This window comes from Saimiri boliviensis, chromosome 5 (assembly GCF_048565385.1).
Source record: "Saimiri boliviensis isolate mSaiBol1 chromosome 5, mSaiBol1.pri, whole genome shotgun sequence".
NCBI classification, from domain to species: Eukaryota; Metazoa; Chordata; class Mammalia; order Primates; family Cebidae; genus Saimiri; species Saimiri boliviensis.
Window position 1 is genome coordinate 128,979,733 of NC_133453.1, and position 27,826 is coordinate 129,007,558.

A 27,826-nucleotide genomic window follows, 5' to 3' on the forward strand; every position below is an offset into this window, starting at 1 on the left:
AAAAAACACACACACACACACACACACACACACAAATATTTTGCCTAACTTTCAATCAGTAAATGTGATTTTTTTTTTAAGTTTCAAAGTTTAGCTTGTTTGTTTCAAAGCAATCTCCAAATAAGTTTTTTGAAAACTGTAAATTTTAAAAGGTTCAAAATGACAGTTTTCATATAACTTAAGGTAACAAGACCTTCTTTGACTTACAGACTAATCCTAAAATGAATGGAAGACCTAACAAAACTGCAAAATACAAGACATTTTGTATTTCTGATCTTAATGAACTCATGTAAAAAACAATAATCCCATTTCCCTGATTACTACAGGATTTAAAATTAAATACCCTTAAGCTATTAATTTTGGTTGGCATAGTTATCTTCTATACTATTTTATGCATATAGTTTGGAAATGTGAATGGTAACTAACAGTTTTAATCTACAACTGTTTTGAGACTTTTGAAATCCATAAAATAGCTGATGTTATGTACTCTAAAAATCCTAATATTTAAACTCATCATAACCCTCTGCATGCCACAACGACATATACCTAAGGCCAAGTTAAAAAGAGAAATAATGCACTTGTTGAACAACAGCAACAATGTAATAATACATGAAATGGGCAATACAATGACATTTCATGAAGCAGCACCTGCTTGCCACAAGGCATCATGAAAGAAGACTAACCTTACTTACACATTAATTTTATCAGAAGTAAATGTGATCAGCTACCAACATTTTGAATGGCTGGGAATCTAACTTCAGTTCAAGAGGTCACATACATTTTCAATCTGGAGCGCTAACATGCCTTCCTTGTGCAACTGGTAGACTACACAGGGAGATGCTTAGAATGTCTACAATTACGTTGGGCTCTAATATTACAGAATTATTGGAATTCTTCACAAAAGGACTTGCACACTCAAGAATGAACTTTATTCCACATGGAAAGCTTATACCAAGAACAAGACAGTGGCTCAAAAACCACTTTTCTAAATATATTTCCATACGAAATAATTTCAAGATATAATTATTAGTTTCTTCTACAGTACGCTATTTAAACAAGAATAAAATAGTAAGTATGTGAAAACTGCACCATCACAAAAATTGAGCCATTTTACTAGTGTAAGTAAACATTAGAACAATCTTGGAACAGGCAAGCAAAATATTCAGAAGGTTGAATCGTGGCGGCACACCTAACGGATTTTAACCATGACTTGCACACTTTGAGACAACACAGATACCTTATACGGATGGTTCAGTAGCAGAACGGCACTTGGTTTGCTCTTAATAGAAACAACATGAACGCAATTGACAATTTAGAGATAGACAATGGCCTTATTTGCATGCTGAAAATCTGGCTGTGTTCTCTAGTTGACACACCGTTAAGTGTGCAATCTGTTGACTGGTAAATAAATAGTGCAGGATTCATCTCAGTGAGGTCTGGGCCCCTTCATCTAACCGGAATCAATTCTTAGTCGATACTACACTACCATAGGGTATGACTGATACCTGAGAGCAGACTTGAGAAGCTAAAGCAGTTCAAACACCGAAAATTTTCGCCTCTTAGTCACCATCTTGTCATGTAGATGAATTCCATATTATGATCCTTCTCCATAATTTCACCATTGCACAGCACATCCAACTCATAAGAACTTGGAAGTTTTAGTTTTAAACTTAGAAATTTTTAAATAGTTCCAACAGTTAAGCGTGTAGAACATCGAATGAATTTCTTCATTAAACCCTTTACTACACTGTCCCCCGGTAGTCCATTATCTCATAAACAATCTAGACAGCAATTTGTGGGTCACTTCTATGATAATCTTCATTTTCATCACCTTCTTCAACTACTTTCGGTTTATCAACTTTTGAAGTAACATCTTGTCCATTTTCTTGAGGCTTATTTTTCTTCCAAAATTCAGATTCACACTCAAGTCCTTGTTCTCGTAGTCCAGGGACCAGCTTAAATATAATTTCCTCTAATGTACTGTCCAATCTCAACATTCCTAATGGCTTTGTCTCATGAACTTGGTTGCCACACCTTGGGCAATCATTGCTATCTTCCAAGTGCTGAACAATACAAGTCTTACAGACTGTATGGAGGCATTCCGTCACTGTTGTTGGCTTGATCAGATACCCTTTACAGATATAGCAGGTAATGAAAAGATTAAAATCTTTCACCAAGTGTTTGCTTTGGGTAGCCATTCGCGGCTAGCTAGGACTGGCTTTAGTAGTTCAGGCAAAGAGGAGTCCTAAGTAGACGAAAGTCTGATCCCAGAAGCTAGTTCCCAGTGGGACATCCTGAGGCATGAGAACTAGCATCCAGATTTATCATGAGATCGTTGATCAGCACTCCTTTTGGCGGTTGTGCTTTCCCATGTCCCGCGGCAAATTTATTTACCAGCCACCGCCGCTGCTCCTCACCCGCCAGCACGCCAGCCTCAGAGTGAAGGAAAGTGAAAGAGAAACAGGACCCGCCACAGCCTGGCCGGTCTCCACCGCAAATCTTTAATCATAGATCTTGGGAACCATTCTTAGAATCACTGGGTCAAGGAGAAATTTCACTGGGCTATGAGGTCCACTAGATGGTTCTTTTCATCATCTAGGAATGGTGCTGCCCAAATGATCAGGTTTAGTCATTGGGAAGGAAAGGCACTATTGCCCAAATCTGTGCTCAAGAAGCAGTGACATTTTTCTTCACCTTCCTGCTTGCATCTAGTGCTTCCTGAGGGGTTAAAAGCTCCCAGAACCACCCAACTTCTTACACGGCATCTCCAGGTGAAGCTGTATTTGACAGTGTCTAGCAGGGCATCTATTGTGCACTCTGGACTTTTGTCATTGGGAATATATGTTCTTTGTCTTCCTCCTCACCTCTGTCACGTTATGATCTTTCAGCCCCTGACCAGAAAGCAAAGGATAAGCCAAAGCTAAGTCAACTCCTTTAATCTCGACTGGCCTTTTACATGGGTTGATCGATTTCAACTTTTGAAATTAAGGATATTAAAAGCCTGGGATGGAAGGAGGTGCTGCCATGGGAGAATTAGGGAGGAAAGGGCCAGGCACAGTGGCTCACACCTATAATCCCAGCACTTTGGGAGGCAGAGGCAGGCAGATCACTTGAGGTCAGGAGTTCAAGACCAGCCTGGCCAACATGGCAACCCCGTCTCTACTAAAAATACAAAAATTAGCTGGGTGTGGTGGCATGCGACTGTAGTTCCAGCTACTTTGGAGGCTGAGATATAAGAATCGCTTGAATCCAGGATGTGGAGGCTGCAGTGAGCCAAGATCATGCCACTGCACTCCAGCCTGGGAAACAGAGTGAGGCTTTGTCTCAAAGAGAGAGGAAAAAGAATTTTAGAGGAAAAATACCACTTGTTCTTATTCTTGGTTGTGTGTGTGAGATTGTATGGGTTTGGGAGAGATAGAAGTATTCACCCACAGAGAAGAAAAGAATTAACTTAGTAGATGAACTATAAAGTTGATTTTGAAAAGCACAACTGGGCCACCCCCATCTTCTCTCACTGTAACGTGGGAGATGGTTTCTGGATGCCCCTTCTCCCCACCATCAATAAAAGTAGATCCTCCTTGTTGAAGGCTTCTTTCTCTCTGCTGAGGCAGCAGTGCTGTGATCCTGGTTGTCCTGCCTCTTTAGGTGCCATGCAAGGGCCAGAGGATCCACAACCTGGAGCAGGACTCGCAATCTATTCCCTGACCTGAATCCCCATCACCTACCCCTGCTCTCTAAGCTCATCTGCACTTGTCAAAGCAAGAACAGATATACTGGTTGTATTTTTGAAGACTCATGGTTGAGAGGCTCTGTGTTCCCATCCTTGTCTACTCTGGGCTTCCTCTTTCATTCCCAGAGGCTGTGGATTCACTGGGGGGATCAATGATCACGGGAAAGGGGTCACTGTCACCCCACACCTCTATTAGAGGCTTTTATTATTTTTTTTTTCTTTTCTTTTCCTAGCTCCTTCTGCTCCAGTCATAAATCCGCAAGCCCCTAACTCAGCCACAGGTTCCTCAGTGCGAGTGTGCTGGAGCTTATACTCCGATGACACCGTGGAGAGCTATCAGCTGTCCTACCGGCCAGTGCAGGACAGCTCACCTGGGAAGGACCAAGCAGGTGAGGCTCTGCCAGGAACATGCTCATGCTCATGGGAACGGTTCAGGCCCTGCAGGGGCCTGGGCCCCGTCTTCCTAACAGTTGGGATGGTGGAGACAGGGTGGGTCTATACATGCCAAGGATGGGATGCAGGCAGGCAGGCAGGCAGAAAGGGCTAGCAAGGCATCCTGGGGCCTGACGGGAGGATGGCAAGGCCAGGCAAAGGGGGCTGGAGTGTATCTACAGCCACTGAGTCAGAGTTGTCGCTGAGACCAGTCTCTGGCTGCACCGTGTGCAGGAGGGGCCAGGGCCACCCCTTGTCAAGGAAGCCCCGCTGGGCTGGCTCGATTCTAACTTGTCCTGGCAGCTGAGGGTCAGGCTGGCTCCTATCACAGCAGCCTTGTGCTGCAGGAGAAACTGGAGGATTCGTCTGCAGACCCCATGATGGGTGAAGGGGCCTGTGTAGCCTGGAAGGGCCGCTGCTGACCAGCTCCACATTCCCAGGTGGAGACAGCTCCTGGGATGGCCCCCAGCCTCCACTGTGGTCAGCTCTTAGCCAACATCCTTTTTTCCTGGAAATGGGACTGGCTGGTGTGGGGTTACAGCTGGGGTAGGGCCACACCCTAATCAATAAGCTGTTCTCTTTTAAGGAGGGAGGGTCAGACAGCAGAAGAGCCCCAGCTGAGTATCTGAAGATTTCAAGGGATCAGGGCCAGCCTGACAGCACCAGTCCTGTGCATGTGGGGTCAGAATGGGATTGCTGGAAAGACACTTAGAGATCTCCATTTTATGGGTGAGGAAACAGACTCAGCGGGAAAGGAGCAGTCCGTGAGGACATAGTGAGTTACGGCGGAATGAGTGTGTGGATCAGGTGTGTAGGCATCCTGCCCCAAGTCCCACTCATTGTACCCGACCATGCAGGTGGAGGGCTGAGTTCCAGAAGCTGAGGATGGTGTTTCTGCCCAGGAAAGAAGGGGAATTCTTGGGAAAAGTAAGAGTAAATTTAAGTGATGATGAGGGAGGGTGAGGGTGGTCAGCATAAGGACTAAAGAGGACATGGAGCGAGGTGAGGAGCTTTGAAAAGGAAGGTTGGGGACTAGCAAGTCAGACTTCATTAACCCCAGCTTTTGCCACAAATCAACCCTGCCAGCATCCCCTGCAGATACACAGAAGCCATTGCATTGGGGTTGTGCCATGGCAATCTATAAGATCTTTTAAACTGACCATTTTGCTATAAAGGAACTGATATCTGAAGGTAAATTAAGGAGTTATCACTGCCTTTCAAGATTCTGGGAAGTCTGGAGTTGTGTCAGTTTTTGTGGCAAAACCAATCTTCCTCCGCACCCCCTACAACTTAGTGGCTTAAAATAACATTTATTATTTCTTGTAATTCTGTGCATTGACCAAACCAATGCACAGAAATATAAGGCCACCACTACCCAAGGTGGTTCAGAACAGAACCACCCCTACCTTGGGTAGAGGTGGTTGGTCCAGGATGGCCTCATTTACTGTTGCCTCTGGTAAGATGGCCAGGACTTGGGCGGCTGGGGTGTCTCTCCCTGTGGTCTCACATCCTCTAGGAGGCTGGCTTGGCCTTGCTGACATGGTAGTGGAAGCATCCCCAGCAGCAAGAGGGCAAGGCCCTGTGCACCAGCACTTCCCATACCTCTGGTTTGCATCGTTTGCTATTGCCCCATTGACCAAAGCTAGTCACATAGCTAAGCCCAGTTTCAAGGAGCAGAGAAGGAAGAAAGCTCTGAATGGAAGGAGCAGCAAAGTCATGCTGCAGAGGGAGTGCATACAGGGATGGGAGGAATTTACAGCTGGTTTTGTAATCTACTACAGTGGGATTCGGCATAATGAACTTGAGGCCACTTGGCCAGTTTTTAGGGTTGAATTCTTACCTTTTTTTCCCCAGAGTTTACAGTGACCATCAAAGAAACATATTGCTCAGTGACAGACCTTGTGCCAAACACCCAGTATGAATTTTGGGTCACAGCTCACAACAGGGCTGGCCCGAGCCCCTCCAGCGAGCGTGCAGTGTACGTGACAGGTAATGGGCTACTCATTTCCTATAGCAGGGCTTTCATTGAAAGGGGACAGAGGAGTCATGGGTTTCTACACATTGCAGTGTGCTTGATTTCATTTGGAAGGGGAGGAAGAGCTGTGTATATATTTTTTTTATTTAATTCACCAAATCTACATGCCTAGTTTGACAGTGACATTTTCTTTTCCTTTTTTTGGAGACGGAGTTCCACCCAGGCTGGAGAGCAGTGGTGCAATCTCAGCTCACTGCAACCTCCACCTCCCAGGTTCAAGTGATTCTCCTGCCTCAGCCTCCCGAGTATCTGGGATTACAGGCATCTGCCACCACACCCGGCTGATTTTTTTTTTTTTTTTCTTTTAGTAGAGACGGTGTTTCACAATGTTGGCCAGGCCAGCCTCGAATTCCTGACCTCAAGTGATCCGCCTGCCTTGGCCTCCCAAAGTGATGGGATTACAGGTGTGAGCCACGATGCCCAACCGACAGTGACCTTTTCTGATGGTTGGTCTCAAAATAGAAAAAAACTCCTATTCTCGGTCACACTGACATTTGAACCTTGCAACCATCTGCTACTCCAGGAACATCTGGAAGGGATTTCCTGGTTTGCTTATAGCCCTTAATCTCTTTTGTGAGAGGAAGAAGGTGGCTCTGACGTTTGTCCTTGGCTCTAAACAAAATGGCTGGAAATGAACACAGCAGTTGTTCGTCTCTCCCTTTCTCCCATGTTTAGCGCCTTCTCCCCCCATTATAAAAACCAAAGAGATAAGGAGCTGTGAAGAGGCTGTGCTGATTTGCTGGGAGTCTGGGAACTTGAATCCTGTGGACTCGTACACTGTGGAGCTGACCCAGGCTGAGAGTCCAGAAGCCTCAGGCGTAACTGAGTGAGTCATAGCGGCATTTGTGGGGCATGAGAGCCCTGACACCTGATACAGTGATGTGGCTTAGAAAGTATATGTAGTCTGGAAAGAAGGTTGGCATTTTGATACAAGGAATCTCAATTTTTGCTTGCTTAGTCTTCACGAAAAGTAGCTGGAATGCTATTACTCAAGGTGAATGATGTATGAATAAGTTGGTTGAACCTCAGGTTTTGTTGTTGTTTTTTAGCTCAAGCAAGGTTTCCCATTTATTCATTCAACAAGCATTGAATGCCTGGGTGGTGCCAGGTCCTGGGCAAGGCACTGGAAACTAGATGGACAAATGTCCTGCCCTACTGGAGCTGACAGTCTGGTGGGGAAATAGACAAAAGGCAAGAAAGCTAACCAATGTGTAAAATATGCAGAGCTAGGAAGGAAAAAGAAGTGTAATAAAACAGAATGGTGCTGGAGGTGAGGATCCACTTTGGATAAAGAACATGTTTAAACTGAGACCTGAACAGATGGGAAAGACTGAGCCCCCAAAACAGTGAATGCAGGGATGCTCCGGAGAGAGGGGGCTGTATGGACACAAGCCCGGGGCAGGAGTGAGCTTGATGTGCTGGAAGAACTAAAAGACCCACCTAGCTGGAATTCAGAGAGGAGAGAGTAAAAGCCATAAGGTGAAAACAAAGGAGACTGGAGCTCAATGTACAAAGAATGTTTCATCTATCATAGAAGACTGTCTGGAAGCTCATGCTCACCCCTCATTCTCAGAGAGCTGGAGGGGTTCACAAATTGATAAGGGTTGGGCTCAGTGACCAAAAGGGCTCAAAGAACCTATGAGTTTACAGCAGCCTACGATGGAGGAAGCATGGATTTACCTCTGGTTTACAGAAGTTTGTGAAAGGGGATGAACCAGCCAGGTAGGCCAGCACCAGCCACCAGGACCAGGGGCTCCCCTGCTATGGAGCACAGGGGTGCACTGACCTGGAGCTGGAGAAATGAACAAGGGTTGGTGTCAACTGTTAGGGAAGCAGATTCTTCTGTGCTAAATGTAAGGCTTGAAATGTGGCCATATGCCACCCATGCATCTGTTCTAGGTGGAATCTGTGTGTCCACAGCCACATGGAGGCTGATCTTGGTAATCCACTCTGGCCATCCTAATGGTTCAGGTTTCCTTTGCAATTTACATTGATGCTTTAGGGGCACTTGACACCTGGGACCAACTCACAATGATGAGGTCATCAGAGGGCTGGTCAGTAACCTGAGAGGTGGTGCATATTCTTCCAATACAAATCCAATCATGGGGACCCGCTGCTGAAGAAAAGGCAAAGGTCCTTCACAGGCTCTGGCCCCTTCCTGCCTCTCCAGCTCCTCCCGCACCAGCTCTCCTGCCTCTCAGGCTCCCGCCACACTGGTCACGTTTCAGTTCCTCCTACTTTTTGTGCTTCTTCCTGCCACAAGTGTGGCCTTGGCACATGCTTCTCTTGTATAAGAGACCCCTCTGTCCCTTTTTCATCTAGTTACCTCTTCAGCATTCTTCAGAGCTCAGCTTAAAAGCCATCCCTCCCCCGCCACTATACACTATAGCACACTGTCACCTTGTCACGGTTACCATCTTACATTCCTTCCAGTGATTGCCTGAGGAATACCTCTCTTCCCATCTAAACTATAAGCCCTATGAGGGCAGGAACTACATTTGGGTTTTCCCAGGGCCACGCCATACACTGCCTGGAACCTAAGGAGTTTAGTTAATATTTATTGAATGCATAAGTAAAAGTGCCTCTCTGGCCCAGAGCTGCAGCCTGTGGGTACCTGTAATCCCAGCTACTCGGGAGGCGGAGGCAGGAGGATTGCCTGAACCTGGGAGTCAGAGGTTGCAGTGAGCCAAGATCATGCCACTGCACTCCAGCCTGAACAACAGAGCAAGACTGTCTCAAAAAAAAAAAAAAAAAAAAAAAAGCCCTTGATTCATGTTCATGAACAAACAATTCTGACTAGAGCTGAAAGTTAACTATACTAACCACCTGAGAACAGCTGCCTATTGGAAATAATCCAATTTATTTAAATTGTACTATACAGAACTACAAGCCCATAATTCCCACTGTCTATATTGCTGTGGTTGCCAACCCCCATTTCAGTCCAGTGGGCAAGAGAAATCTTTAGGATGATGCCCCTTTACCAATATAACACCCTCACCCAGATGAGGCCAGGCTGTCCAGGTTATCTTCAGCACCACCATGCCTGGCTAATTTCTGTATTTTTAGTAGAGACAGGGTTTTGCCATGTTGCCCAGGCTGGTCTCGAACTCCTGACCTGAGGTAATCCACCTGTCTCAGCTTCCCAAAGTACTGGAATTACAGGCATGAGCCACTATGCCCAGCTTTTTTTTTTTCTTTTTTTTTTTTTGAGAAGTCTGGCTCTGCCACCCAGGCTGCAGTGCAGTGGTGTGATCTTGGCTCACTGCAACCTCCACATCCCAGGATAAAGCAATTCTCCTGCCTCAGCCTCCTGAGTAGCTGGGATTACAGGAACCTGCTACTACACTCGGCTAATTTTTGTGTTTTCAGTAGAGATGGAGTTTCACCATGTAGGCTAGGCTGGTCTCAAACTCCTGACCTCAAGTGACCTCCCACCTCTGCCTCCCAAAGTGCTGGAATAACAGGTGTGAGCCATCGCATCCGGCTGAACTGAAGGCCCTCTGTGGGCCCAGTACTGTACTAAGAATAGTGGCACTCAGCCCTGATCTCAGAGACGTTATGATCTGAACAGATGGATGGAGACACACTGGATTCTTCTGCATGCATGCTCCATGTGCAGTGCTAGCCATACGCCAACTGTGGTGCTGGGTGCCTGGGAAACCAGAATGAGGGGCTTGGAGGGGAGACAGCCACAACACAAGAAGTAGCAACAAAGTGAGAAAAGCAGACCAGAGACTGTGGGAGGGAATATGGAGGGGGAGTCAACACTCCTGGCTGTGCTGCTGTGAGTCAGAGGACAGGTGTGTAAGACTGAGTTACACCTCCCAGCTTTGAAAGGGATGCCTGGTGCTTGGGCCCGGGTGTCCTGGCCCCATTCTGACTGCAGCTCTGCTTCCTTGTACAGGTCTGTTGTGGGCATCCCAACCTGTGAAACTCTGGTGCAGCTGCAGCCGGGACAGAGCTACATTATCTATGTGCGAGCCCTCAACATGGGGGGCCCCAGCGTGAGGAGCGAGCCCGCTACAGTCCACACCATAGGTCTGTGCCCCAGGCCACACAGTCTCTGAGACCCAATGTGGCCACTCTGTGGCAGACCCAGTGCTGCTGTGACTTCGCGGGGAAGCTGATGAATATGCACAGATATGGACCTGTGGCAAGTGAGGCCAGAAGGAGTTCAGGGATGATAATCCTGTGGTCCCATGTGACAGATGAAGAGACTGAAGGCCCAAGTCACATAATAATTTGGTAGCTGAGCAAACATTAGAACTCAAGGCTTTTCTCCATGTCCCTCTGCTGAACCACAGGCTGGTCACGCCAGACCTGGGTAGCCCAGACATGTCATATTATATCTCACACACCATGTGTGGCATGGGGTCTTTATGAAATTCCCAGAAAACGCCATAGGTCATGGCTCACCTTCCTGTTCCTGCTGTCAACCCAAGCATCTCTCCATTCAGAGGGCAACTTAGATCTGGCTGACCAGCCTCCTCCCATCTGCCTGGCCCTAGTGGGTGCTCACATACCCCACTACAGCTTCTTCTCCCTTCTCACCTGCCATATCACACCATGGAACTATCACATCTCATGTCCAAGTCTTAAGTTAGCAGAGGCATCACTAGAAACATTCTACACATCTCCTGTTGTCCCGGCACTGATTGATAGAGTACAGCCAATTTTTGATTACTCAGTTGTCTCTGAATTTGTTTATTCAAATAATTTTGTTCAGAGAGAGAGTCTAGTTGCCTAGGCTGCAGTGCAGTGGCTATTCAGAGACATCATCATAGTGTACTGAAGCCTCAGCCACCTGGGCTCAAGTAATCCTCCTGCCCCAGCCTCCCAAGCAGCTGGGAATACAGGTGCACCTCACCACACCCAGCTCTCAAGTAATTTTTTTTTTTTTTTTCAGACAGGGCCTCTCACTTAGTCACCCAGGCTGAAGTACAATGGTGCAATCTCAGCTCACTGTAGCATCCACCTCTCAAGCTCAAGTGATCCTCCCACCTAAGCCTCCTTAGGCTTAGGGACTACAGGTGTTCACCACCACAACTGGCTAATTATTTAAAAACAAAATTTATAGAGACAAGGTTTCACCATGTTGCCAGGCTGGTCGTGAACTCCCGGATTCAAGGGATCCACCCACATCAGCCTCCCAAAGTGCTGGGATTACAGGCACGAGCCACAGCACCCAGCCAAATAATTTTTTAAGAGAGTATTTATCAGAAATGTAAATAAATGTGAATCAGAGAAACACACACACACACACACACATATATATATACACATATATGTATTCAAAACTGATCCTTATTTGGGACTAGGGAGTAGGCAGTAAGTGTCATGTGTTGTGTGAGTTGCAAGGTGGGAACATGCTTCCCCTTCGTATCAGCTCAGATGGCAAGTGAATTTTCCAGCAACATCACATTGTGAAAATAATAGTGAAAAGCTTGATGGTGATGCTTGAACTAGGGATTGGGACAGTAAGAAGTGATAGAATGGGAACTTAAGAGCTTGACTAAGAGACAGTAATGGTGAATGAGTTATAGTAACTCATTCTTAAACACCTGTTCTTAAAAACAGGTATTTTTTACCAGATAATTATTTATTAGATCAAGTGCCACTTTTTTTTTTTTTTAAAGGAACAGGCTGGCTGTATTGCCTAGGCCCGAGTGCTGTGCCTATTCACAGGCATGATCCCACTACCAATCAGCATGAGAGTTTTGACCTGCTTTGTTTCCAGCTGGAGCCAGTTCACCCCTCCTTAGGCAACTTAGTGGTCCCCTGTTCCCAGGAGGTGACCATATTGACAGGGAACTTAGGGCAGACACACTGTCCACATTGCACAGTATAGCCCAGAACTCCTGGCCTCCAGCAATCCTCCTGCCTCAGCCTAGAAATCCCACCTCAGCCTCCAGTGTGGCTGAGACTACAGGCTTGCAACAGCACACGCAGCTATCCTGTACCACTTTTTGATGGTCTTTGTTTTAATCATGATTTGGGGATGACTCTAATCTACTTCCTTCTGCCCCACTGCTAGCTGCAAATCAAATGAATCATTAAGAAGTCCCTCAATTCCTCTTTCCTTTGGCAAACAGGTTAGAAATTCTTATCCATATACAGGCATTACAGCTAGAGGTGAAGAACACAGCCCATGGAAGCAGAAAGTCTTGGGGGTCAGTTTCAGTTCTATCATTTGCCGGCTGACTTCTTAACCACTCTGCCTCCGTTTCCTCGTCTACAAAATGGAAATGGTCACACCTGTTTCTAAGGGTAGTTGTGAGGATCGAAGGAGATACTAGGCACACAAGACTCCCCAGTTAGTGTTAACTGCCATCCTTGTTAAGGGGACAGCTATTACTAGGCCAGGTCCAGGCTTAAGTGTGTCCCACAGGAAGCTAAGGCCGCAACACCCCCTCCCCTCCATGGAGAAAGCAAGTGATTGCCTGCGGGTCTTCTGTGTGTTCCTCCTCCCACAGGAAGCTACTTTCGCCTAAACAAGGACACCTGCCATCCCTGGCTGACAATTTCTCAAGATGGACTTATGATCGTACGAAGTGAAAGGAGTACCCCCACCAGAGAGCCACCACCCAGAGATACCCACTTCACCAGGTACTTTGTCAACAGCTCACAGGGGCGTTCTGTGAATTTCCCGAATGTGCACTGTTATTCAGGTCAAATCTGAATATGGCACGGAGGCAGCCTCAAGGGAAAAGGGATTCCAGAAATGAGTGAGGAGGGAGGAGCCTAGTGGGGAGGGGACCCAGAGGAGTGTGGGCAAAAGAGGTCAGGCAGGTGAGAGCAGAAGAGCCCCTTGGAAGGGCAAGGTCCAGGGAGAGTGCGGGTTCCTGAGAGGAATGATCCCCAGGTCCTAGGCTATCAGAGCTGTAGCAGCCAGAGGTCATGAAGGTAGGACAGGTATTACTAGCGGAGGGTGTCCAGGTTCTTGGCGTTCAGAACAAAGAATTGGACAAAACACACAAACAAGGCAAGGAAAGAGGCTGGGTGCAGTGGCTCACGCCTGTAATCCTAGCACTTTGGGAGGCTGAGGCAGGCAGATCACCTGAGATCAGGAGTTTGAGACCAGCCCGACCAACATGCCGAAACCTTGTCTCCACTAAAAATACAAAAATTAGCCTGGCATGGTGACCTGCACCTGTAATCCCAGCTACTTGGGAGGCTAAGGCAGAAGAACAGCTGGAACCCAGGAGGCAGAGATGGCACCACTGCACTCCAGCCCAGGTGACACAGTAAGACTCAAAAAAAAAGGCAAGGAAAGAATGAAGTAACAAGAGCAGAGATTTACTGAAAATGAAAGCACACTCCACAAGGAGGCGGGCCAAGCAAGCAGCTCAAGGGCCAGGTTACAGAATTTTCTGGGGTTTAAACATCCTCTAGAGTTTTCCACTGGTTACCTGGTGTACATCCTATGTAGATGAAGAGGCTAAAGTGAAGTTACAAAGTCATTTATTCGGTGTACATCCTATGCAGATGAAGAGGATGTTTCAACTTCCTGCCATAGCTGAAGTACAAAGTTAGAAGGACTTTGTATTTGGACTTAGAAGGCTGGAGTTTTTCCATTTAATTTAGTTCTGTAAGTCCTTAGGTTCTCTGCCTCCAAGACGCTATTCTGCCTCACAGGGGTCATGCTGTGGGGCAGCGGTAGAACAGAAACAAGGACCTAGGTCTCCCACCAATTAGCCCAGTGCTCTTTCTCCTGCACTGTGGTTCCTTACAGCAAAACTCCTGATGGAAAACTAGCCATGGAGTGTGTCTGTTCCAAATTTGGGGGAAACCATCATTGTGCTGGTGCATGATCTGTGGGCGGGGTGGCCCACCAAAGAGGCTGGCTGGCTCTCCAGTTATTTCTAGAACTTGGTACACAACACATGTTGCAATTACTTATATTTTCCTTACTTCTTTCCAAAGACTTAACAGACAAAAGAAGAGCCAAATACAAAATGCTGAAATAGAAAAATCAAAGCAATGGTTAAAAATAAAGGACACAGGTTAACTTCAAGGGCTAATTCAGTTTCTAGGATTAAACATAAATATGGCCTCTCAGCTTCCTGGTATCCATGGCAGAGTTCTTGGAAGGTTGATTTTAGAGTCAAGAGGATCTTCTAAAAAGGCAAAAGGGCTCTCCTATTAGGGTTGGAAGGGCCGCTGAGGGAAACTATCCAGCCCCCCTACTTCGGTCCTGAATAGTCCTCTCTGCTGGCTCTTCCTCTGACCCTGGCTTCCTGCTGGCCTTTTTACTGCACATGGGTTAAGCACTTACTATATGCAAGTGTTAGTGTGAACTAGCAGGTGGAGAGGAAAATGATTTTGTTCTTTCCTCCTCTGCCTTTTCAAACCAGGTTTGTGCAGGTGTAGCGATGAGTAAGAAGCAATAAAGGTTTTGCCTGACTAGCACCAAAGCAACGTTTAAAGCTACTCTCATGAGTACTGTCATAGGCCCCTCTGACAGCAGCTGTGGGCCCCAGGCAATCCCCCTCCCTCCAGTGGCCCCTCACTACACTTCAACCTTTGCATCCAACACAACTCTAGCCTTTCTGCTGAGGTCTCCTTGACCTTCACAGGAAGCCCTCCTGGTCAGGACCACCTTAAAAACAGCACTAAGACAGCATCCCTGTGGTGGTTTCCAGTCACATCTGGTCCTGGGAAAACACACATCTTAGATGAGGCCACCACTACTCACTCTTGGTGTAAATAAAAAAGCTCTCAGGGCAGACAAAGCCTCCAGCATCTTCAGCTTCAGCCCTTTGGTTTTGCACTGAAAAGCTGTGAACCCAGTTTTTGGCTCTCTCCTTCTAAACTTCTGCCTAGGAGGTCTATTTCTAGCATCTCACCATGAAATACAGGAGTTCTTTATACCCATCGTTGGTTCTTGGCTTTTGGGGATCCAGCCAAGCTGAGTTAGAGAGTGCAATTTTAATATCCTGTTGCCAGTATATCTGTTGCCCTGTCAAACACTGTGCTGTCCTGGGGGAGAAAGAGATGAAGATACAGTCCCTGCTCACCTAAGACTCAGATCTCAAGTGGGAGAGACATCCATGCAAAAGGCACACATACTAAAGGTAAGGCAGATTTATGGACAAAGCATTGTAGAAGCCCCAAGAACAAAGACTTGACGGACAAAGACATGAAGGATAAATGGGAGTTCTCTAGGCCAACAAGGCAGATAATTGCGTTGTACATATACACATGAAAGAGGCCAGAAAAACCATGTTTGGAGAAATATAAGGAATTTGGTATGTCTGCAGTATAGGGTCCACGATGAAAAGAGGTGGAAGATGAGGCAGGAAAGTCGGAGGTGGTCCAGAACAAAAAGGAAGTTTGGATTTTACCCTCTATGTAATGAGAATTATTAGAGGATTTAAAGCAGGGGAACAAGATGAGATTTTCATTTCAGAAAGATTCCAGTGCATGAATGTGAGCTAGGGAGGGAGAGGGAAAGGGAAAGGGAAAGGCAGATGGGAAACAGAGACCAGAGAGGAGACTTGACTACACAGTAGGGTGGGTGAGAGGAGTCAGTGGAGTCAATAGCTGTTGAGCGCATAACGAGTCTAGGTGGTCACCTGTTCAAAGGGCAACAGAGAGGGAGATGAGACAGGGACTATCATACTGCCATATTTATAGAGTGCTTACCAGGTGCTAAATATATTTCATCTCATACAATCATCCTAACAGCCCTGTGAGGTCTGTACTATTATCAATCCCAGTTGACAGATGAGAAAACTTAAAACACAGAGAAGTAACTTGCCCAAGAGTATAATGCTATTAAGGGTTGAAGTGGGGATTAAACTAGAAGGTTAGCGTGTAGCTACTGCATTATTCCCATCTTAGTTTTCTGTCAAGAGGTACTGGGCAGATAATGAGTCTTTTTTTTTTTTTCCTTAAAGATGGGGTTTCACCATGAGATAATGAGTCTATTAACCAAAATGGAGATGTGAGAAGTATGTGCCCCTCCCCACTATACCCCAAACTTTGGTAGATAAGAGGGGTGGGAATATGACTATTTGCATTTTGGGACTTTCCGAATTTGAAACAACAGGTGGAAATGTGGGTCTGGAGCTTAAAGCAGAGATAGGCTCATTTTATAGATGAGGTAACTGAGTAGAAGCTAATATGCAACCTCCTTCGCAAAGCTTTGCTTGGCAGTAAGAACTTGGGGTTTGAGAGTGGAGAGATTTTAAACTGAACAAATCTTTCTAGGGATGTTGGGGGCACATACATTTTGGTTAATGTAGGAGTCTCCTGAAGAAGGTGGAACATTCATTTTGGAGATACTAATTTGCTTTTCACGAAAACCTTCCTCTGTTCATACTTTACTGGTGTAGAACAAAACGTAAATCTAACCTTTGTCAGTATAATTGTTCCCAGTCCAACCCTGGAGGTAGATTTTGATGATTTATGAGGAATCGGCTATCTTGTTCTTGGGCTGGCCCCTGAATTCTTGTCTTCCATCAGGAGTCACCCCTAACATGATGGCTACCTCAAGACCTTCCCTGTTCATTCTGTACCATAAGCAAGTGCTGGTGAACTTCAAGCTTATGGTTCCCTTGACCGTGCTGCGTTGTATATTTTCAACCCTTTTCTTCATGAACAAGTGAGCCAAACCTTTTTCTATAAAAGTCCCAACCATTTTAAAGAGCCAACAAAGCTTGTTGTTGGTTTAGTGCCTCCCACTGTTCCATTACCAAGCAGTATCATAATCTTCTCTAATCTTCAGCATCAGCCCAGTGAGCTTTGAGAGCTAAGGGAGCTTTACAAGTGTCCAGAAGCACCTACCTCCTCCACATTCATAGACCACTGACTGACTGATCCCAGCAGCTGGCATCACTGACCTGTACAGTCAGGCTTGGGAACCCCAAATCACACATGCTTCTGCTTTCTAAAACCAGGTGTGTTGCTGTCATGGGAAATCTAATTCCAGTCCGAGGGCACCATTATTGGGAGGTGGAGGTGAATGAGCATTTCGACTACACAGTTGGTGTGGCCTTTGAAGATGTCCCTAAAAAGGAGGATTTGGGAGCAAACTGCCTGTCCTGGTGCATGAGGCACACATTTGCATCATTGAGGTAAAGTAAAATTTGGATATTCATGATTAAAATTTGCTTTGAAAGATTCGGCCAGGCACAGTGGCTCAAGCCTGTAATCCCAGCACTTTGGGAGGCCGAGGCAGGTGGATCACGAGGTTGAGAGATCGAGACCATCCTGGTCAACAAGGTGAAACCCTGTCTCTACTAAAAACACAAAAAATTAGCTGGGCATGGTGGCACATGCCTGTAATCCCAGCTGCTCAGGAGGCTGAGGCAGGAGAATTGCTTGAATCCAGGAGGCGGAGGTTGCGGTGAGCCGAGATTGTGCCATTGCACTCCAGCCTGGGTAACAAGAGCGAAACTCCGTCTCAAAAAAAAGAAAGAAAGATTACAGCAAAATCTTTTCACTAGCAATAATTAAGACTCACATTTAGGCCGGGCGCGTTGGCTCAAGCCTGTAATCCCAACACTTTGGGAGGCCGAGACGGGTGGATCACAAGGTCAAGAGATCAAGACCATCCTGGTCAACAAGGTGAAACCCCGTCTCTACTACAAATACAAAAAATTAGCTGGGCATGGTGGCGCGTGCCTGTAATCCCAGCTACTCAGGAGGCTGAGGCAGGAGAATTGCCTGAACCCAGGAGGTGGAGGTTGCGGTGAGCCGAGATTGCGCCATTGCACTCCAGCCTGGGTAATGAGAGCAAAACTCAGTCTCAAAAAAAAAAAGACTCACATTTGTTTTACAAATATTCTAAGATATTTCAAAAGTTGCTGCCAGACACTTTCCCTAAAGTCCAAGTAAAAGGAGAAAGAGCAGCTTTTCTCTAAATTAAAAATAGCTAAAATTTATGAAGAATTATGTGCCAGGAATTCTTACATGCATTATCTCATTTACTTCTCCTAAGTGTATTATCTCATTTTAAAAATCAAAATGCTGGGTACAGTGGCGTGGGAGGATCGTTTGAGCCCTGGACTTCAAGGCCAGCCTGGGCAACATAGCAAGACCCCGTCTCTAAAACAAGAAAACAAAAATAAAAGAATAAAAGAAAGAAGACCACACGTCACAGCAATTAGATCATCCAAATGACATGGATTTGGAGCTTGGATTCAAACTCAATCAGTCTGGCTCCAAAGACTACATTCCTAATCACTCAAGTGAATGATTTTTTCATTTCTGTTAACCTTAATATTAAGCCAGTACAGTTTGCTTTGAAGCCCCAGTTCCATCTTTTTAAGTAAATTTGGGCAAGAGGCTTAGTGGTTATGGCTAATTCTGGTTTGTTCCTGCTGCTGGGCACTCTGTCTTTACACATGGAGTAGTTCCCTTTAGTGGGAAGAAAGTCTCAGGAAGCCCAGGCCAATGAATAAACTTTCAGATTAAGAAGGCCATGGTTACAACCTTCCTTCAGGTCAAAAACCGAAAAAACAAGAACCCACACTGCTTTCCCATCACCCTTATAAAGTGGGGCCTGTGACCCTCCTTGGTTTGATGAATTCTATTAATGTTCATCCAGTGTTCTCCGTCCATGATCCTTTATCATGGTTATTTACACATTATGTGTCATGCCCAAGCATAAGTGGGAAGACCAACTTCCCCCGGATAATAGATGGGGACTCTAATGAACTCTACTAAACCTCAGACCCAGTTTGGTGAATGCAAGAATTACTATACACTGAGGGAGATACTTTATATGCAGATTCTGCCTGAACTAAGACTAAAAATCGAAGTCTCTTCTTTAGAAAGGCAAGAACAAGGGACAGAGTAAAACTGAGGGAGCATAAAGAAAGCCTAGGACAGGTGCAGTGGCTTACACCTGTAATTCCAGCACTTTGGGAGGCCAAGGCAAGAGTTCGAGACCAGCCTGACCCATATGGAGAAACTCCGTCCCTACTAAAAATACAAAATTAGCCAGGTGTGGTGGCAGGTGCCTATAATCCAAGCTACTCAGGAGGCTGAGGCAGGAGAATTGCTTGAACCCAGGAGGCGGAGGTTGCAGTGAGCCAAGATTGTACCATTGCACTCCAGCCTGGGCAATAAGTGCGAAACTCTGTCTCAAAAAAAAAGAAAAAAGAAAAAAAAGAAAGCCTTGCTTGCCTTGCCTAGAAGTCTATGTGTAGTGGGTAAGTAAGTGGGGTAAGAAGACAGAATAGTCGGGCGCGGTGGCTCAAGCCTGTAATCCCAGCACTTTGGGAGGCCGAGGCGGGTGGATCACAAGGTCAAGAGATCGAGACCATCCTGGTCAACATGGTGAAACCCCGTCTCTACTAAAAATACAAAAAAATAGCTGGGCATGGTGGCGTGTGCCTGTAATCTCAGCTACTCAGGAGGCTGAGGCAGGAGAATTGCCTGAACCCAGGAGGCGGAGGTTGCGGTGAGCCGAGATTGCACCATTGCACTCCAGCCTGGGTAACAAGAGTAAAACTCCGTCTCAAAAAAAAAAAAAAAAAAAAAAAAAAGACAGAATAGAAGAGGGGTGGAAACAGAAGAATGACAAAGGAAGGGAAAAAGGTATAGGCCAAGTGCTAGAGCCAAGCCAGTTTGTTGCAGATATAGCAGTGTGTGTGTGTGCACACACGTGTTACAAGTGGAGAATGAAGGTAAAGTACCCTAGGATAAGGTCTCCTAGCAGACTATTTTTTGGCTCATAGTATTAGACTCTATTGGTGGTGGGAAAGTAGAAGAAAGGACTCAATATAGCTTCTGGCAGCTGCTTAATTAAGATAAGGTGAAATGGGCTAAAGACAGGCTGGCTTGCTCTGACACATTTAGATCGTATTCCAAGTGTTCATCACAGTAGCCTAGACTTGCATGTTAACACACAGAGCTCTTCAAATATCTGTAGATAGCAGGGTTAGGAAATTCCTGTGCCAGGTTTTGGTTTCTGCCATTTTTCAAAGTACACAGGATACAGAGCATGGATAGTGATAGAATACTGATTGGTGACAAGCTCACCGGCTCCCCACTCAATCTGAAAGTTTAAGAACTGGAGTAACTGCATAGAAGAGCTTATACCAAGAGGCCCATTTTACCACATGGAAAATCACAAGGTTCTATTTCAAATGTCTAATCCAAATCTTAAAAACATGTTCCATTTCTACTCAAGTTTAGATACAAGAGAGTTCATGATGCTGTGGGTTAAGTTTCTTAGGTTAAGAGGTTGCTCAAGAAAAAATGATGTTTGAAAAACGTTTTGGCTGGGCACGATGGCTATGCCTGTAATCACAGCACTTTGGGAGGCTGAGGAGGGCAGATCGCCTGAGCTCAAGAGTTAAAAACCAGCCTGAGCAACACAGTGAAACCCCATCTTTACTAACAATACAAAAAAACCAGCCAGGCGTGGCGGCGAGTGCCTGCAGTCCCAGCTACTCAGGAGGCTGAGGCAGGAGAATTGCCTGAACCTGGGAGGCAGTGGTTGCAGTGAGCTGAGATGGCACTACCTCACTCCAGCCTGGGTGACACAGCAAGATTCCATCTCAAAAAAAAAAGAAAGAAAGAAAGAAAGAAAAGAAAATCTTTCTTAGGAAAAATTTTAGAAAAGAGATAGTTTAGAGAGTATAGTTTCAGAAATGGCCTGTTACTTTGGTAGTCATTTAATACTAAAAAATAACAAAATCGTAGGACAATAAATAAAATTAATATGAAATGTTCCATATTAAAATCTATAGAATTTCTGAAACTTTATTATGTCAAATTTAATTTTCAGGCATAAGTATGAATTTCTACACAACGGAACAACTCCAGATATAAGAATAACAGTTCCTCCAAAGAAGATTGGCATTCTACTAGACTACGAAAATTCAAAGTTGTCATTTTTCAACGTGGACCTTTCTCAGCATCTATACACATTTAGTTGTCAGCTTCACAAATTTGTGCATCCCTGTTTTTCTTTGGAAAAGCCTGGGTGTCTAAAGATACATAATGGCATTTCAATGCCAAAACATGTCACTTTCTATTAGAACATTCTGATGTCCAGTTTCCTATCTTCCAAGCCTACCCCTCTCACAGCCACTCATGCCTTAGCTGGTTGAACTTGGCATTCAAGCACCATGTGCCCAGCATAATTTATGGCTCATGTTATTATCTGACAGAAGGTGTGCTAGTGCTCATTTCACCCAACCTAGATTTTAGTCCAGTGTGCTGCTACCTGAGTGATGCTCAGATGGTCGTTACCAGGCCCAGCTGTAAAATAAAGGCTCAAACTAAATGAACTCAAAAGTCTTTCTAGTTGTCAAACTGTATTTGTATATATGCGAAATATCTTTAGTTTCTGAGATGGAGAGAGCTTGGGAAAGGAGAGGGGAAGTCTTAATGGCTCTAGCAGCCCCAGTACACTCATGCATTTCATGAGTCAGCCAAGTATATACTTTAGAAGGTGAGAGGCTGTCTGCAGAGAACCAAGGAAGCTGTGTGGCTTTCTCAACGTCTTCTACTCTCATTTTCCCAACAGTGAGTAGCACTGTGGTGAGGTCCCTCCCACTGTGTACTCCCTGTTCCACTCCTATACAGTATGCACCACTCTCTAATTTTGAAATTACCTCTATAATACCTAATTCCATGAAGGCAGGGACAGTGTCTGTTCTGTTCATCACTAGATCCCCAAGGGCTAACACATAACAGCTGTCACCAAGCATTTGTTGAATAAGTGAGTATCTTCTTTCACCACTGCTCTTTGGCATCTCACTGCTGTCCATCTGAAGGATGGCAGGGCTCTTTCAAAACTACAGCAAAGGGGCCAGGTGCGGTGGCTCAAGCCTGTAATCCCAGCACTTTGGGAGGCCGAGGCGGGTGGATCACGAGGTCAAGAGATCGAGACCATCCTGGTCAACATGGTGAAACCCCGTCTCTACTAAAAATACAAAAAATTAGCTGGGCATGGTGGCACGTGCCTGTAATCCCAGCTACTCAGGAGGCTGAGGCAGGAGAGTTGCCTGAACCCAGGAGGCGGAGGTTGCGGTGAGCCGAGATTGCGCCATTGCACCCCAGCCTGGGTAACAAGAGCGAAACTCCATCTCAAAAAAAAAAAAAAAAACTACAGCAAAGGACCTATGGCCAACAAATGGGAAAAAACCTAGAATGAAGGCAGCGTGAAAGAACAAAAGGGCATCTGTGGCATATTAGCAAGTGTACACAATTTTTTTTTTTTTAAAGAAATCAACAGCCCACCAAAGGGCAAAGCTGAGGAAGGGAAGGAAGTGATCTCGAGGCAGCTTTCAGGCATCCTGTCTCACTGCTCCGATGCCATTCTGTGACCTCAGTGGCCAACTTCATCAGCTCCATTCCTGGTTCTCCCGTTCAAATTTCCAATTGCAACTTAAGCTCTGCACACACGGCATTTTCAAAGCTTGTGAGTGAAACTGCAAAATCATTCCATTTGTGAAGCAATTACAATTCAGTATCTTGCCCCACAAATGCCTCTAAACCCAGATATGCCCTAATCTCATCATTTAAGGTTGTGTGTTTAAAAAAAAAAACTTTTGGCCGGGCGCAGTGGCTCAAGCCTGTAATCCCAGCACTTTGGGAGGCCAAAGCGGGTGGATCACGAGGTCAAGAGATCGAGACCATCCTGGTCAACATGGTGAAACCCTGTCTCTACTAAAAATACAAAAAAATTAGCTGGGCATGGTGGCACGTGCCTGTAATCCCAGCTACTCAGGAGGCTGAGGCAGGAGAATTGCCTGAACGCAGGAGGCGGAGGTTGCGGTGAGCCGAGATCGCGCCATTGCACTCCAGCCTGGGTAACAAGAGCGAAACTCCGTCTCAAAAAAAAAAAAAAAAAAAAAAAAAAAAAAAAAAAAACTTTTTGCTTTAAAACTCTGATGTTTTCTGGCGAAATCTCGTCTCTACTAAAAATACAAAAAATTAGCTGGGCATGGCAGCAGGCACCTGTAATTCCAGCTACTCGGAAGGCTAAGGCAGAAGAATTGTTTGAACCCAGGAGGCAGAGGCTGCAGTGAGCCGAGATCATGCCATTGCACTCCAGCCTGGGTAACAAGGACGAAACTCCATCTCAAAAAAAAAAAGCCTCTGATGTTTTCCAGCACATGCTAAGTCTGACAAACTGAAAGACTCTCAACTCCTACTTAACTCCTACTTAACTCTGCCTACTGGTATAAATGGCAGCTCAGATTCCTGAATTAATAACTCACAATGACAATTTAATAGCTCGTTACACACACACACACACACACACACACACACACCCTGTCCTGCCAAGCTGGACTGTCTACTCCAAAATAAGGGACAACAGATGTAAGCACCGAAATGATTCCAGTTATAACAATTAAAAGATACATACGGCCGGGCGCGGTGGCTCAAGCCTGTAATCCCAGCACTTTGGGAGGCCGAGGCGGGTGGATCACAAGGTCAAGAGATCGAGACCATCTTGGTCAACATGGTGAAACCCCGTCTCTACTAAAAATACAAAAAAAATAGCTGGGCATGGTGGTGCGTGCCTGTAATCCCAGCTACTCAGGAGGCTGAGGCAGGAGAATTGCCTGAACCCAGGAGGCGGAGGTTGCGGTGAGCTGAGATCGCGCCATTGCACTCCAGCCTGGGTAACACGAGCGAAACTCCGTCTCAAAAAAAAAAAAAAAAAAAAAAGATACATACATGTATATTCAAAAATGTTCTCAGCTACTGAAATAGAAATCAACAAGTAAGAAACAGGATATTGCAGAGAAGACAGGTTTGAATTCAGGGTTCTAATAGGCTTTATGGAATACTTCACATGTTAATATGAACATGGATAAAAGGATTAAAAACTCAACACTTATAAATTTTTAAATTTTTATTTGACCAAAAAACTGTCTAGAATTGTCTGACATTTAAAATCCACTTAAACAAAGCAGATTAGCAACCTCAAGCATCACAATTATTCAGCATAAAGAACCTTTGTTGAAACATCTTTCTCATTTATTTAGAAGAAAAAAATCTAGAGCAGAACCAAACAGAACTTTTGTATTTTTGTAAAAAAAAAAAAAAAAAAAAGGGCCGGGCACGGTGGCTCAAGCCTGTAATCCCAGCACTTTGGGAGGCCGAGGCGGGTGGATCACAAGGTCGAGAGATCGAGACCATCCTGGTCAACATGGTGAAACCCCGTCTCTACTAAAAATACAAAAAAAATTAGCTGGGCATGGCGGCGCGTGCCTGTAATCCCAGCTACTCAGGAGGCTGAGGCAGGAGAATTGCCTGAACCCAGGAGGCGGAGGTTGCAGTGAGCCGAGATCGCGCCATTGCACTCCAGCCTGGGTAACAAGAGCAAAACTCCATCTCAAAAAAAAAAAAAAAAAATTTCCAATTCCTTAAAATATTATGAACAATCTACTGAAACTATATTTCAACAAGGGGTATGATTTACCTCAAGGCCATGTTCACCTGCAACCTGCTCATAAATCTGTTAAAAAACAAAGCAAAAAAAAAAAAAAAGTTTTTTTTAAAACTTAGACCCCTAGCCACAATCCCTAATACTGGACAATTAAAAGATATCAAAATCTTTTTTCTTTTTTTTTTCATTTTTTTTTTGAGACGGAGTTCGCTCTTGTTACCCAGGCTGGAATGCAATGGCGCGATCTCCGCTCACCGCAACCTCCGCCTCCTGGGTTCAGGCAATTCTCCTGCCTCAGCCTCCTGAGTAGCTGAGATTACAGGCACGCGCCACCATGCCCAGCTAATTTTTTGTATTTTTAGTAGAGACGGGGTTTCACCATGTTGACCAGGACAGTCTCGATCTCTTGACCTTGTGATCCACCCGCCTCGGCCTCCCAAAGTGCTGGGATTACAGGCTTGAGCCACCGCGCCCGGCTACAAAATCTTTTTTCTTAGCTTTATCTGTATCACTTTGTAACTCCTGAGAAAGTCATTCACATAAGCTGTGGCCTCCCCACCTTAACAAAGGAGAAAAAGAATATGTAAAACCAGCACAGTAACTTGGTGTAAACTAACATGGTTTTAACATTCAGAATTTAAGGTACACTTAGAAGACAGAATTGGAAAGTTGGTTTGAGACTTGCAATCTAAAATGACACTGGTTTCTGTTAAAATTAAACTGACTTTTATTTAGAAAAGTGTGTTTAATAATTGACTTCCTGCTGATTCAAGTGACACACGATCACCTGTATACATCTAATAAGATATTTTTGAAGTGTACACCTGGTCAAAAGTAAAAAGCAGAGGAAATGCATGGGCAGTGGGGCCTTTTTCTTAATACTTCTCATCCTCCAAAATCTGTTAAAATCATCATCTTCCACAACTTACACACTGGAAGCTGTCCACAGCACAACTCACTGGGATGTGGCATTCTGTAAATAAGACTACATTGGTCTTGATGCAAGGAGGTTCAGCTACCAGACTGCACTATAAGAAGAGCCCTCTCCTCAACTTACCAAAACAACTTCTCCAATTTCTAGTCACCTTCCTATGAATTCGTAGAGCAAGATTCTCACATATTCACTATGTCTTTCTCTAGTTTTCTCATCTATAAATTTACTATTCCTATTTTCTATAGAAAGACAATGGAAAGCATATAATTGCTGTTGGTAGATAAGTAGGTCTTGAATTTATTTTGCAAACAAGACCTGTTCTATCTACCTTTTCATTTAGGAGGCTAACAGCAGAGTCAGCTTGACTTCAAAGACTCTATTTTCTTAGTCTCCAGAAGAACACAGCCAAGTCCAGCTTTTAAAACACGGTCCCTTAACATGTCAAGATACTCAAGTAAAGATCATTTGTAACTTCAAGCTATAAGAGATTAACTCTGTACTTATGCTTGTTTCACTGTAAACAATGGTTAATTAATCTAAATGCAAGAGAGGACTTTGTTATTTGGAAAGAAGACCTCAGCTGGCCAGCATCTTTTCTGTCATCAGGAAGTTCTCTGGAAGGAGTATGACTATCACCTGGGCACAAAAACTGCCCCTCAGTAATTATTTTAGAGTTGGTACTGAACAGGTGCTGTTCTTGTCAAGTATATCATGTCTAACTACTTCACTGCTTGTTTTCTGCTATCACCAGTTGCAGGAAAAAAAAAAAAAAAAATTAAGCCCAACTAACTAATTGATTGCTTTTTCTTCATTTTCCCAGACTGTGACAGTATCATGGTTTTCAGTTCTATTTTCACCTTACTCAAATCCTGGAGGAATTAAACTATTATTTATTTGAAATGTTACAAATTAGCTTGCAGCTGATCCAGACAACATAGAGTCACTCAGACATAGCCAATAAAAATGTTTTGGAAATATGAACTTGGATTCTAATCTTGCTGTCTCTCCCACTCTCATTCCAAAGTCTAAACGTTAGGTCTCTTGCTTGAGAGGAATTTAAGAGATGCTCTTAAGGGCCGGGCGCGGTGGCTCAAGCCTGTAATCCCAGCACTTTGGGAGGCCGAGGCGGGCGGATCACAAGCTCAAGAGATCGAGACCATCCTGGTCAACATGGTGAAACCCCGTCTCTACTAAAATTACAGAAAATTAGCTGGGCATGGTGGCGCGTGCCTGTAATCCCAGCAACTCGGGAGGCTGAGGCAGGAGAATTGCCTGAACCCAGGAGGCGGAGGTTGCGGTGAGCCGAGATCGCGCCATTGCACTCCAGCCTGGGTAACAAGAGCGAAACTCTGTCTCAAAAAAAAAAAAAAAAAAAGAGATGCTCTTAAATTCAAACAGACGAGATTGGAGGAAAGAATATAATCCATTCACTGGGAAAGTACGCAACCAACAAAACTGAGATTTCCCAACTATGCACTATGATAATGCAGAAGCACATTTTAGAGATAGCTTTACCAGGTATACACATTACTCTTGGTAAACCGATCTATTATTCTGCCACTTGCAAAGATTCTTACCCTTCTACTTCCTTCCAAACATTCATTTAATTTAAAGGTGATAGGGACAGGGGGAGAGAAGGAAAAAACAAGCAGCGCTATCCAAAAGTAAGAACAGTACTCTAGAGAAAGGTGTAAGATACTCAACACTGTTTTTTGTACCATTTACAATTCATAAATTGGTCAGAGTCCTAGGCACCCAGAATGGACCTCCTCTTCCTTGTCTACCTAATGCCTGTATATGCCTGTATAGCTCCAAAATCACCTCTTAAAAACACTGCCTTATTCCTCCCTCTCCCAGCAGAGGTTAAGAGCCACACTTACCTCTTCTAGATTACTTAAGTGGCTATACTGCAATCATTGACTTGTGTCTGCTCCATTTGACTATAAGCAAATTGAAGGCAGGGTGTGTGACTTCATAATCTCTGAATGATCTGAACATGGAAATAACTACTTTGTGCTTTTAGGGACCTTATATACCTGTAAAGAGAAAAGAGACATGAAATTATCTTCCAAATCAAAGGAAAAGCCTCTATTAGAAGGCAAAGCAGCTTTCAAATTTGTGTGTGCTTGGGGATTAGAAGGAAACATTAAAAATATAAACCTGCAGCCGGGCGCGGTGGCTCAAGCCTGTAATCCCAGCACTTTGGGAGGCCGAGGCGGGTGGATCACAAGGTCGAAAGTTCGAGACCATCCTGGTCAACATAGTGAAACCCCGTCTCTACTAAAAATACAAAAAACTAGCTGGGCGTGGTGGCGCGTGCCTGTAATCCCA

At 44.9% G+C, this 27,826-nt stretch overlaps 2 protein-coding genes, 1 non-coding gene and 1 pseudogene across 6 annotated transcripts in view; 1 reads left to right on the forward strand and 3 right to left on the reverse strand.

Annotated features, from left to right (window-relative positions):
- The window catches only part of FSD2 (fibronectin type III and SPRY domain containing 2), a 53,792-nt gene extending 32,337 nt beyond the window's left edge, over nucleotides 1-21,455 (forward strand). For all 3 annotated transcript variants that reach the window (XM_010350131.3, XM_010350134.3, XM_003921668.4), the window contains exons 7-13: nucleotides 3,964-4,119; nucleotides 6,017-6,151; nucleotides 6,873-7,023; nucleotides 10,102-10,235; nucleotides 12,671-12,803; nucleotides 17,099-17,275; nucleotides 20,941-21,455. In XM_010350131.3, coding sequence (XP_010348433.1) covers nucleotides 3,964-4,119; nucleotides 6,017-6,151; nucleotides 6,873-7,023; nucleotides 10,102-10,235; nucleotides 12,671-12,803; nucleotides 17,099-17,275; nucleotides 20,941-21,193 — 1,139 coding nt within the window. In that variant the 3' untranslated portion in view covers nucleotides 21,194-21,455. The remainder of the gene's footprint in view (nucleotides 1-3,963; nucleotides 4,120-6,016; nucleotides 6,152-6,872; nucleotides 7,024-10,101; nucleotides 10,236-12,670; nucleotides 12,804-17,098; nucleotides 17,276-20,940) is intronic.
- LOC141584648 (polycomb group RING finger protein 5 pseudogene) lies at nucleotides 1-27,462 on the reverse strand (annotated as a pseudogene).
- Nucleotides 1-27,466, reverse strand: part of WHAMM (WASP homolog associated with actin, golgi membranes and microtubules) — a 95,944-nt gene extending 68,478 nt beyond the window's left edge. For both annotated transcript variants that reach the window (XM_074399950.1, XM_039480045.2), the window contains exon 1: nucleotides 27,376-27,466. The gene's annotated coding sequence lies outside the window, so the exon portion shown is untranslated. The remainder of the gene's footprint in view (nucleotides 1-27,375) is intronic.
- On the reverse strand, nucleotides 25,764-25,890 carry LOC120368247 (small Cajal body-specific RNA 15). The gene has a single exon (XR_005582437.1).
- Nucleotides 27,467-27,826: the final 360 nt, after the last annotated feature.